Raw genomic sequence first — 13,456 nt, forward strand, 5'->3', positions numbered from 1 at the left:
CCTTCACCCCAAACCGCCTGAAGATAAACCACCAAGGGATATTATTTTATGCCTCAAGGACTACCTTGTAAAAGAGGAGATCCTCAGAGCCTCCCACAATACCCCCAACATCTTACTAGATGGTGTACGAATTGAAATTTACCCAGACATATCCCCGGCCACCTTGGATAAACTCCGCAAGCTTCAAGAATTAAGAATCCGCTACAGATGGGGTTACTTCAAGTCATTCATAATAGAACCACATATACAGTGATCACAGTACAGGATGGGAAGGAGCTCCTAGTCAAGCTAGGCCTTATGGCTAAGGAGGATCTCCCTAGGATGACTTCCACCCCCAACCCTTAAGCCATCTGGGCAACAGCAGAAGGATAGCAGGAGACAGAGGCAGGAACTCAGGGGCCACTTGATTTAATCGATCACAACTTTCCTCTCACTCCGGATTTTATGCCCTAACTTTAACACAGGACCTGGGACTCCACTGGACGGTCGAGGGTTTCCATGGACATTCACGGGGACAACAACAACTGACTGGCTCCCCTCATTATTTGAGCCTCTCCCCCTCCTACTTTTCGATTACACTTCGATGCACCATATATCTACCTGACTGCTCCCTGCTGTGCTGACGTAAAGTGGCACCCGCTTGGTTGTCCCTCGCTCTTGCTGAGCACCACAGGTAAAGGGAGTAAGAAGGAGGAAAAAAGCTTTTTAAACCTACAAACGCCTACGGGCGGACATCATACTTTTGCAGGAGAATTACTTCTCCGAAAATAATCACCCCACATACTTTGATGGATCTTATGGTATTGGGCACTATACAACGTTTGGGTCCAGGTCCTGAGGAGTGGCAATATTAGTTAAAAATGGTTTATTATTTGATGTTCAGAACACTTACAAAGATCCAGCTAGCAGGTGTATTATCCTTCAGGGCTCTTTGCAAGGTAAGAAGGTCACGATTGCTATCTGGAGAACTTTTTGGGTAGGGGGGCAATTGATATGTCCGATACTGTTTAAAACCTATGGAAAATAAATTTGTTGTTAAAAACTGAACTCATATTTCATTTGATTTACTGCTTGTGTTTCTTTTATCTGTCTCCTAGGTTCTCCAGTGGCCTTTTTTTGGGGGCATTTTCTTCAATAGTGCAAACGTAACTTATTTGATACATGAGGTGACAAACTCTTCTTCAGCTAACTATTATGTTGAGCTATGGGTCTGCTACACACACACACACACACAAAGTTTTTGTCCTTAATGTATGTAATGCATTAATGATAAAAATAACCATCTTTTTCAACTCCATGAATCCCTAAAACGGCCTTATTGGGGCAAATTTTAGAGCACTGTGGGGGTTATTTACTAAAGGCAAATCCACTTTGCACTATAAGTGCACTGTGGATTTGCCATTAGTAAATAACCCCCATTGTCACTGTAACTACACCAACTTGCTCCAAAAACTGGTATTGAGCATTGAAAGAAGAAGCCACACATTGTTGAGTATAAAACATTTTACTCCAAGCACATTCACATGTGCATTATAAAAGGGTTTTTTAACAAACCAACATCTTTGGTGTATAACATGTATGTGTGACAGTATATAGGCTTTTTTGTGGCTAAACGGGCATGTTTAAAACCATAACATACACATCCACAACTTACAAAGTTCAACTTTGATAAAGTGAAGGCAATATGAGACATTATGTCAAAACTGTGTTGATTTTGCCTTCAGCAGATGGGGTGATGTCACTTCTGTAAAAGCCAAATTTTGAAGATGCACACAAATTGGGACTCAAAAATGTGGATTTCCATCATGATCCCATGCCTTAAATTTGTGATTACTAGAATAAATAAATAAAACTATATTCTGGAGATCTTGATAAAAAAAAAAAAAAAAAAAAACAACAAAAACAAAGATTATTCAGGTGATCACGAGAAATAATAAAAAAAATCTGTTTGTCAGAACTTTGTGAATATCAGCAGCAATGCAAAAATTCATTATTCTAGCATTATAAAGAAGAGAATATGCTGCATTGAGAGATTTCAAAATTTGCCACGTGACAAATGTGTTATCTCCATTAGGAACGCTAATTTCGCTTCCGGCTTGTCCTTGATTCTGAACACGCGTGAATGTTTGTGCGCGGACTTGTGTACACACAATCTGACTTTCCGTTTTTGTTTTGTTGGCGGAAAATTTGAGAACCTGCTATTAAACATTTGTTGGTGGAAAGTCAGACAACCGGACTTTCCGAGGCTGTCGGAAAATCCAATCGTGTGTACGCGGCATAAGAACTATGGGGTTTGTAATGTGCATGGAGCAGTGAGCATGACTGCAACAACTACTGCATGTTCCAAACAAATGGTAGTGAGATAAAAAATTAGATTTGGGAGCTCAAAACAGAACTTAAGAAGGTGGAAAAACACAGTAAGAAACGATTTAATGTAAAATAGAATTCAGGGATATTAGGTAGTGGATGTGTATGAATTAATTTTGGAGAATAAGGATATCATTTAGTGTTACTTTATGGTTGCTGCAAATGTGAAGATCATGGTAAAGATTGATTTTCTTTCACTTTGTAAAGATTCAGAACCCTCCAGATTGCCTCCTTAACTTTATCATTCCTCAGACTGTATATAAATGGATTACTGAATGGTGACACGATGCTGTTGAAAATGCTAATTACTTTATTTAAGTCATTAGAGACACTGCCAATTGTTCTTACATAAAGAAATATGACAGTTATATATAGCACTGTTACAGCAAGAAAATGAGCGCTGCATGTGGAAAAAGCTTTCCTCTTTCCTGCTGAGGACTTAATCTTCATTACTGCCACAATGACAGAGCTATATGACAGAAAAGTAACAAGAAATGATACTAGGGATACAGATGATGCAAAAAACGTGAAGACTGTGTCAAACAATGATGTGTCCGAACAGCTCATTTTGACCAACACAGAGGCTTCACAGAAGAAGTGATTGACCTCAAAGGGACCACAGAAAGACAGATTGGATAGTAATAGAATAGAATAGATGAATACAAGGAAGCCAAATACCCAGGATAGTAGAATCGAACAGAGACATGTCCGGTGTGTGATTATGTTGTGGTATCTCAGTGGATGAGAAAGTGCCACGTACCGATCAACAGACATAAATGCCAACAGTGTAAACTCCACGGAGCCAAAGGACATGAAGAAATAAAGCTGCATGAGACAGCTCCTATGGCTTATGCTTCCATTGCCAGTGGCCATAAAAATGAGGAATATAGGTACAGTGCTGGAGATAAAACCAATATCCTCAACTGCCAGGCTGCTTAGGAAAAAATACATGGGAGTATGGAGCGACTTTTCCAGGCATATCACAATGAAGATGATCATGTTGCCGAATGTTGACACAGCATAAACCATAAGCAGCAACACAAACACTACACTCTGAATCTCAGGACTAGACTTAAATCCTGCTATAATAAACATGGTATGATTAGAAGACATCATACTTAATGCACAATACATATTCAGGTGTTGAAAGAGTATCATAGTGGATGTCCTTATTTACAGTGGTGTGAAAAAGTGTTTGCCCCCTTCCTCATTTCCTGTTCCTTTGCATGTTTGTCACACTTAAGTGTTTCGGAACATCAAACCAATTTAAACAATAGTCAAGGACAACACAAGTAAACACAAAATGCAATTTGTAAATGAAGGTGTTTATTATTAAAGGTGAAAAAAAATCCAAACCATCATGGCCCTGTGTGAAAAAGTGATTGCCCCCCTTGTTAAAACATACTATAACTGTGGTTGTCCACACCTGAGTTCAATTTCTCTAGCCACACCCAGGCCTGATTATTGCCACACCTGTTCACAATCAAGGCATCACTTAAATAGGAGCTGCTTGACACAGTAAGGTCCAGCAGAAGATCCTTAAAAGCTACACATCATGCCGAGACCCAAAGAAATTCAGGAACAATTGAGAAAGAAAGTAATTGAGATCTATCAGTCTGGAAAGGGTTATAAAGCCATTTCCAAAGCTTTGGGAATCCAGCGAACCACAGTGAGAGCCATTATCCACAAATGGCGAAGACATGGAACAGTGGTGAACCTTCCCAGGAGTACCCGGCCGCCCAAAATTACCCCAAGAGCGCAGCGACGACTCATCCAAGAGGTCACAAAAGACCCCACAACAACGTCCAAGGAACTGCAGGCCTCACTTGCCTCAGTTAAGGTCAGCATTCATGCCTCCACCATCAGGAAAAGACTGGGCAAAAATGGCCTGCATGGCAGAGTTCCAAGGAGAAAACCACTGCTGAGCAAAAAGAACATCAAAGCTCGTCTCAATTTCTCCACAACACATCTTGATGATCCCCAAGACGTTTGGGACAACATTCTGTGGACCGATGAGACAAAAGTGGAACTCTTTGGAAGGTGTGTGTCCAAGTATATCTGGCGTAGAAGGAACACTGCATTTCATAAAAAGAACATATACCAACAGTAAAATATGGTGGTGGTAGTGTGATGGTCTGGGGCTGTTTTGCTGCTTCAGGACCTGGAAGACTTGCCGTGATAAAAGGAACTATGAATTCTGTTGTCTACCAAGAGATCCTGAAGGAGAATGTCCGATCATCTGTTCGTGTACTCAAGCTGAAACGAACTTGGGTTCTGCAGCAGGACAATGATCCTAAACACACCAGCAAGTCCACCACCGAATGGCTGAAGAAAAACAAAATGAAGACTTTGGAGTAGCCTAGCCAAAGTCCTGACCTGAATCCTATTGAGATGTTGTGGTATGACCTTAAAAAGGTTGTTCATGCTCGAAAACCCTCTAATGTAACTGAGTTAGGACAATTCTGCAAAGATGAGTGGGCCAAAATTCCTCCAGGACGCTGTAAAAGCCTCATTGCACGTTATCGCAAACGCTTGGTTGCAGTTGTTGCTGCTAAGGGTGGCCCAACCAGTTATTAGGTTTAGGGGGCAATCACTTTTTCACACAGGGCCATGATGGTTTGGATTTTTTTTTCACCTTTAATAATAAACACCTTCATTTACAAATTGCATTTTGTGTTTACTTGTGTTGTCCTTGACTATTGTTTAAATTGGTTTGATGTTCCGAAACACTTAAGTGTGACAAACATGCAAAGGAACAGGAAATGAGGAAGGGGGCAAACACTTTTTCACACCACTGTATAACATACGGGGCGAGGTGCCAACTGTAGCACTGTGTCTGCATATCATTCCCTAAGCATTAATTTTCCTTACATGCTGAAATTCCCTTAGGAAAACACATATCCCACCAATAAATATGTATTACCGTGTATAAAAATATATAGAAACCCTAATGATACATTTCTAAAGCACTGTGGATGCTAAACAACTTTTTTTCATCTTTATTTTAACCATTGTTACATATCAGCATCTTTGCAGCCATAACCCGTCTATGTTTTTCAGCAACTGCTATAGTTAATTTTTACAGATTTGAAATGTTCTTTGACATAGCTGCCTGTAGTCTTCATTGGAAGAGCATGTGACAAGGTAACAATGCAGCAGAACTATTTAGAGACAAGGACAGAGTGCTGTCACCCTATCACAGAAAGTGCCTGCACAAGGACCATCATAATAAGATTAGCCAACTATTATTTTAAGAAAGCTGTACATTTTAAATAAAAAAATAAAATAAATAACTTTTGAAATTAAACAAATATGTTAAACTGTATTTATGGTTGAAATGTAAAATCATATGTAGCAGGTGCCTTGCTTCTCCCGTGCCTTATCAAGCTGGCCACAGCGAGTACACAGGCTTTCCAGAAGGGAGAGAGAGAGAGAGGCTGTCAGCCCCTGTGGGGGGGGCGGGGATTTTTCCTCCATCCTACTGTTCACTGACACTAGCTTCAGTCGCATTGGCATTGTCCGCTCTCTGCTCCCTCCCCTAATGTTCCTATTGGCTGGAGGAGAGGAAGCCAATCAGGAAAGAGCCAAGTACAGGAGCCAATGAGAGAGACTGTGACAGGCTGCAGGAGCAGCTGCAATGGATTCTGGAACATGTAGTCCCCTTACCAAACACCCTCATAGTCTTCTATGGGGCAGATACTACAAAGCCCAGTATGCTCTGGGGGAAAAGGAATGAGACGCCATCTTGTTGCCTGAGAAAATTCATTTACCACGAGGCAGAAGACTGGACTGAGGGCAAAGGTGCTGCCTCCCAGGTCAGTCCACAGCTCGGTTTGCAAGTTCCACAGCCGGTCAGGGACATTCAGCCTGAGAGGGGGGAAGCCCAGTTACATATCCAGGTGCACCTGCATCGACGGTGTGAAGCATTCAAGTGTGAGGTGACCAGTCAGGTCACCAGAAAAGCCTGCCTGTTTCCAGGACATTCATTTGGGCCTGATTTGGTGAGAAGGCATGGGACCTGTATATGTAGTGGGTGTGCAGGAAAGTTTATCTGGGAAGTTAAGCCATACAATGTTGATTTAAGTACAGTACTTGTTGTTGGGCCTCTGGTGTCAGGATGTCAAGAACCATGAGACAGAAAATGCAGTAAAAATCACATCTTTTAAAATAATGATAAAAATGGTACAAATAGTAAGCGTAGTAAAAACATAGCCAGGGTATGGTAGCCAGAGCGGGTAGTCAGAACAAGCCAGTAAATCATGAAGCCAGAGATAAGCATAGTCAGAGGCAGCAGACAGGATCAGGAATTAGAAGGGACATCAGGCAGGCAAGTCTTTAACAGGAACACAACAGAGAGTCTCCAGACATGTTTGACAAAGGCAAAGGCATGGAAGAAATGAACCAGGCAGTTTAAATAGCCAGAAGGGACTGGCTGTAGGCTGGACTGATGAGCAGGAAATGATCACCAGGTCAGCTACTGTGGAACGATCAGTACTAGCAATTAAACTACAGCTGAGGAACCTGAGCACTGGGAAGGGAGGTCTGAGAGCCCAGCCCTGACACAGGTGACAGAAGGGTGAGGTCTGAAGGGTCATTCTTCTGCTCTTCCCCTGCCTGGACTCATAGAGCCAATTTATACAGAAGTAACCAATCTGCTATAGGATTGTCATTGCTAAGTGTTTGCCTCTGCTCTTGGGGTTATTTTTTGAGGTTGGGAATTCCCTGATAGCAGCCTGAATAAAGTATTGAGCTATATTGCTCTGGGTCTTAGTTATTATTGTTCAATTGATTTTCTTGACATATGTGCATTGTTATTTGTTCATTACTTTTCCACAGAAGCCTTACAGTAAAGACAATTTCTGTGTTTTATCGTGTTTGTTTCTCATTGGGCCTTGCACTTACACTATTGCCAGGTGTGCCAGAGGGGGCTGAGTCTGTTCTTGGGGTTGAAAGGCAGAGAGTGGATGCAGGACAGGCCAGTAGCTCAATTGCATACTGTGCAAGCTCTGGCCAGTGATCCATCCTCAAGACCCAGTAAGCCAGAGGATTTTCGATGAAAAAGGTGTCCAAGTCTGACCTTGCCCCTAGGTATTCCTGCACCATGTAAATCAGACGCTGGCGATGGTTGCTGGAACCGATCATACCCTGGGGCTGCGGACTAAAAAATTGTCTGAACGCATTGGTCAGACGGTCACCTTCTCCACCGCTCCTTCTGTGACTGACCGAAGCCTCAGCAACACGTTGTCCAGGACCAGGAGTTTGGAACCTCCCAGTCTCTGGGAACACGTTGCACAGACCTTTCTGCAAGGCCTCCCGGAGATGTCTCATCCTCTGCTCCCTCTGCGATGGCAAGATACCTTACCCTTGTACCGTGGATCAAGGAGAGTGGCCAGCCAGTAATGGTCCCTCTCCTTGATCCGAAGAATACGAGGATCCTTCCGCAGGCTTTGCAGGATCAGGGAGGCCATGCAGCGTAGGTTAGCTGAGGAATTCGGTCCGGAGTCCTCCGGGTCACTAAGGACAACATGATCCGCAGCACATCCTCCCAGCCACGTACAAGTCCACGGGTTTCTTGGGACTGTAAATTATCCCTAAAAGACTGCTGCTGCTGATGCTGAGTGCCAGGCTCCACCTCCATGCTGACACAATCCTCCTCCTCCTCGTCCTCTTCCTGTGTGATGGGTGGGACAGCAGGAACACTGTCTGGATAAAGAGGGCCTTGAGAGGCAAGGAAGTCCTCCTCTTCCTGCCTCTGTTCTGCCTCAAGTGCCCTCTCCATTATTCCACGCAGCGTGTGCTCCAACAGGTGGACAAGAGGTACAGTGTCACTGATGCATGCACTGTCACTGATCACCATCCTCGTGGCCTCCTCAAATGGTGACAGGACAGTGCATGCATCCCCGATCATGCCCCACTGGCATGGTGAGAAAAAACCATGCTCCCCTGACCCTGTGCTGGTGCCGTAGTCACACAGGTACTCATTGAATCCCTCTGCTGCGTGTGCAGCCACTGCAGCATGGCCAACGTTGAGTTCCACCTGGTGGGCATGTCACATATAAGGCGGTTCTTGGGCAGGTTCAACTCCTTTTGGAGCTCAGCCAGTCGAGCACTGGCTTTAAATGATCAGTGGAAATGCACACAGACATTTCTGGCCTGCTTCAGGACATCCTATAAGCCCGGGTACCTTCCCAAGAACCGCTGCACCACCAGGTTAAGGACGTGAACAACACAGGGCACATGGGTCAGTTGTCCCTGTCGGAGGGCGAAGAGGAGGTTGGTGTTATTATCGCAAACCACCATTCCTGGCTTAAACTGGCATGGCGTCAACCACCTCTCGGCCTGCTCCTGCAGAGCTGACAAAATAACTGCCCCAGTGTGGCTCCTGTCCCCCAAACAGACCAGCGCAAGCACGGCATGGCATCTTTTTGCCTGCCTACTTGCGTAGCCCCTTGAACGCCTACGGAGCACCACTGGTTCCGAGGACAAAGCACTGGAAGAGGCCATGGAGGAAGAAGAGGAGGAGGGGTGGAGGAGAGAGGTGTGTCACAACCAGTAGTAGCATTTTGGAGGCATGGTGGCGGAGCAACCTCTAACACTACTGAACCTTGTCCTGCATCCTTCCCAGCTGCCACAAGAGTGGCCCAATGGGCCGTGAAAGACAGGTAACGTCCCTGTTCATGCCTGCTGGACCATGAGTCAGCGGTAATATGCACCTTACCCCTGACCGCCCTGTCCAGCGAGGCATGGACATTGCCTTCCACATGCTGGTAGAGAGCCGGAATTACCTTCCATGCCAAAAAGGGGCGTTTGGGGACCTGCCACTGAGGAACTGCACATTGCACAAACTCATGGAAGGGGGCAGAGTCTTCCAACTGAAAAGGCAGCAGTTGAAGTGCTAGCAATTTAGCCAAGCTAGCATTCAACCGCTGGGCATGTGGATAGCTGGGAGTGAACTTCTTTATACGTCCAGCAGCTGGGGCAGGGAAATTTGCCTGCTATAATCAGACATCGGTGTACTGCTAGCAGATTGCCCGCAAGTACTTGGCTGTGACACACCTAATTCTACACCTTCATTCCTCTCAGTGCAGGTTTCAGAGGTGACGGAAGGTCTAGTGGGGTTGGAGATCCCAGCTGATGAGGAGCAAGGAGAAACGCATAAGACATATGTTGCAAATAGCAGCGGTGCGATCTGATGCACTCGTCTCAAAAAAGGCCTACACCAAAGAACTTTTGGAATAACGTGCAGAGGCAGTGCCCTGCATAGACAGAGCTCTGCGGTGTGATTCAGCCGGTGTGCTGCCCCTAAGCTGGCCCCCGGAGGTCATCCTGCCTCGTTGGAGATGTGCCTCGTCCTCCTATTGCTCCTCTCTCCTATAAGGCACCCACATGGAGTCAGTGACCTCAACATCCCCTCCCTCTTCATCACTGGAGCAAACCTGGCAGTATGCTGCAGCTGGTGGAACATGACTGCCAGATTGCTGTCCTTCTTGAGCATCCCCTCTCTCTGCGCTCACACTACTGCCTTCCTCTAGCTGGGTATCATCATCAGAGCCTTCAAAACACTGGGCATCCTCGTGGAGCATGTACCCAACACTGTGCTCAAACAGTTCGGGGGACTCCTCAGGAGGACATGGTGGGTCTAGGGAAGGAGTGACTGATGACATTGAAAGAGGGAAGAGGACGCGTTGGCAGCTGCTTTGCTAGTACCCTGAGCCTGGGTGAGAGAGGATGAGGAGGATGAGGAGGGTTTGGTCATCCACTCTACAAAGTCTTAGGCATGATGCGGTTCAACACGTCCAGCTGCCAAAAATAAGGAGAAGCGTGTCCCATGACCACGTGCTGTTGACAATGCACCGCGTCCATGACCAGCACTGCTGTCTCTAGACACAGAGCCTGCTTGCCCTCTTTTATTGGCTCGTGACTGTCTGCCTCTCCTTGTTGGCCTTCCAGACATAGTAATGGCCTGCAGGGAGATGGGAAAACCAGAAATTGGGTAGCTTTATGTGCACACTGAGCAGATGACACAGTACATCGACTGTAATTACTGCAGCAGCCTGCCTGTGTTACAGAAACAGAACAACACCAGCAATAAGGGGTAGCTTCAGGTGTATACTGTGCAGGAGGCACACAACACCCACTGTAAATGCTGCAGATGCCTGTATTACAGAACACCAGTAATAAATGGTAGCTTCAGGTGTATGTTGTGCTGGAGGCACACAACACCCACTGTAAATGCTGCAGATGCCTGTATTACAGAACACCAGCAATAAGGGGTATCTTTAGGTGTATACTGTGCTGGAGGCACACAACACCCACTTTAACTCCTGCAGATGCCTGTATTACAGAACACCATAAATAAAGGGTAGCTTCAGGTGAATTATGTGCTGGAGGCACACAACACCCACTTTAACTTCTGCAGATGCCTGTATTACAGAACATGAGAACACCAGTAATAAAGGGTATCTTCAGGTGTATACTGTGCTGGAGGCACACAATACCCACTTTAACCCCTGCAGATTCCTGTATTACAGAACACCAGTAATAAAGGGTAGCTTCAAGTGTATATTGTGCTGGAGGCACGCACCTAATTTAACTGCTGCAGATGCCTGTATTACAGAACACCAGCAATAAGGGGTATCTTCAGGTGTATATTGTGCTGGAGGCACACAACACCCAATTTAACTGCTGCAGATGCCTGTATTACAGAACACCAGTAATAAAGGGTAGCTTCGGGTGTATATTGTGCTAGAGGCACACAACACCCACTGTAAATTAGACAATTCGTTTCGATTAGTTTCGTACGAATCTCAAATTCGCACGAATTTCCCTAAATTTGTACGTTCGGGAGGATCCAAAATACGAATTGCCATGCGTCTGAACTTTGTACGAAATATGAAGTTTTGTTTACGAATTTTCGGATCAGTCGTCGTCGCGTTAACGATACATTATGCTTATTATGTGGGGCTCCCACCATCCCTGTGCTATGCTGACTTCCTCCTGGGGCTGTAACCAAATTCCTGTGCTGACATACTGAGCACACCAGGAGTACAGCTCCAGGAGGAAGTCAACACAGCACAGGGATGGTGGGAGCCCCTCATAATGAGCACATGGCTGCCATGCACAGCTGCTCCAGTTTTTGTCTGATCCACATTTGATTCCCCGCACTGTACGGGGTCACTAGGGATGTGCGGGGTCACTGGAAATTGTTTGGTGTTACCACGCATGTGCTCTCCGCACATCCCCGGTGACAAACAGCGTGGGGGATCTATCGAAATTGGAGCAGGCGAAAACTGGACAAGCGGTGCATGGCAGACAATCCGCTTCTCTCTTTCATTTTCAAATCTTAATGGAACGAACTGAAGAGAAGCTGATTGGTTGCCATGGGCAACTGCTCCAAATTCTGTTCGCTCCAATTTTGATCAGTTTCCCAATTTCTTTTTATCTGTTCTAGCAGTCATATGTGTTAATGAGAAGAATGGTGGGGGCACATCAGGGCACATTAAGGCACATCAGGGCACATTGGAGCACATCAGGGCACATTAGGGCACATCAGGGCATATTGGAGCACATTGGGGCACATCAGGGCATATTGGAGCACATTGGGGCACATCGGGGCACATTGGGACACATTGGGGAACATCAGGGCACATTGGGGAACATCAGGACACATTGGGGCACATCAGGGCATATTGGAGCACATTGGGGCACATCAGGGCACATCAGAGCATATTGGAGCAATTGGGACACATTGGGGAACATCAGGGCACATTGGGGCACAGCGTTTACCAGCCAGCATGCAGAGTAGCACAGGAAGCGTGTGTAATAAATTCTCTCTCCGCTGCTCCCTGGTGGCTCCTCCTCTCTTCTCATCCATCCCAGATGATGTCACAAGCAAATAGGGGTAGATGAGAAGCGAGGGGAGGGATTGTGTGGAGGAACAGGGACCAACTAAGACCAAATGGCCATCTCTGCCGCAGTCAGTTCAAGGAATGTTCAGAGTGAGGGAGGGTTACCCCAGCTTTGGCAAATTGATTTTCAAAAATGCTAACCGCTCCATTAGCTGGGGGGACAGCTGGGATCTTTTGGGTGACAATATGTTTCCTGTCACAGAAAACACCCACTCACTCTGGACACTTGTTGGAGGGCAGGACAGTAGCTCCTTGGCAATATCTGCGAGGGCAGGCCACTCCTCGCTCTTCTCCTGACAAAAAAACATTGGATCTGTGGTGGGGTGCACTGGTGGGGCTGACAAATAGGACATGACAACCTCCTTTGCTGATATGGGTTTCTTGGGGCACACTATGCTGAAGGTTCCCATTAGGGTGTCAAGTGCCTCAGCCAAGACAGAAGATGCTCCACTGGCAGGAGCTCTGCTCACTTCACTAGATGATGCGTGGGAGAGGGGGTCTTCAATATCTTCTTCCTCCTCTTCCTCTTCTCCCAGCCTTACCATCTGCCTTTCTCTCTGACGTACCCTGTCAATTAGTCTGTCCCGCCATGTTGTCAGAGCACTACACTGCACGGCCATTTTGCCCTTGATGCGAGGGTCACACATGGCAGCCAGCATCAGTTCTGGGCAAGAGGCGGTCAACTCCAACTCCATCAGAAATGTGTTTAGCAGAGCCAACACATCAGGTTGAGGGCCACCACCAGGCAAAGGTTTATATTGTGCTGGAGGCACACACCCAATTTAACTGCTGCAGATTCCTGTATTACAGAACACCAGCAATAAGGGGTATCTTCAGGTGTATATTGTGCTGGAGGCACACAACACCCAATTTAACTGCTGCAGATGCCTGTATTACAGAACACCAGTAATAAAGGGTAGCTTCAGGTGTATATTGTGCTGGAGGCAAACAACACCCACTGTAAATGCTGCAGATGCCTGTATTACAGAACACCAGTAATAAAGGGTAGCTTCGGGTGTATATTGTGCTGGAGGCACACAACACCCACTTTAACTCCTGCAGATGCCTGTATTACAGAACACCAGTAATAAAGGGTAGCTTCAGGTTTATATTGTGCTGGAGGCACACAACACCCAATTTAAATGCTGCAGATGCCTGTATTACAGAACACCAGTAATAAA

The 13,456-nt window shown here is 45.8% G+C and overlaps 1 protein-coding gene across 1 annotated transcript; it reads right to left on the minus strand.

The window, feature by feature from the left end:
* Positions 1 to 2,538: 2,538 nt before the first annotated feature.
* Positions 2,539 to 3,493, minus strand: LOC143956662 (olfactory receptor 5AP2-like). Its single transcript, XM_077466849.1, has one exon. The coding sequence runs from the start codon at positions 3,481 to 3,483 to the stop codon at positions 2,539 to 2,541; it is 945 nt and encodes a 314-aa protein (XP_077322975.1). The 5' UTR covers positions 3,484 to 3,493.
* Between the last annotated feature and the right edge of the window lie 9,963 nt (positions 3,494 to 13,456).

This window comes from Lithobates pipiens, unplaced genomic scaffold (assembly GCF_037356315.1).
Source record: "Lithobates pipiens isolate NorthernLeopardFrog02 unplaced genomic scaffold, aLitPip1_a1.2 Scaffold_4, whole genome shotgun sequence".
Lineage (NCBI taxonomy): Eukaryota > Metazoa > Chordata > Amphibia > Anura > Ranidae > Lithobates > Lithobates pipiens.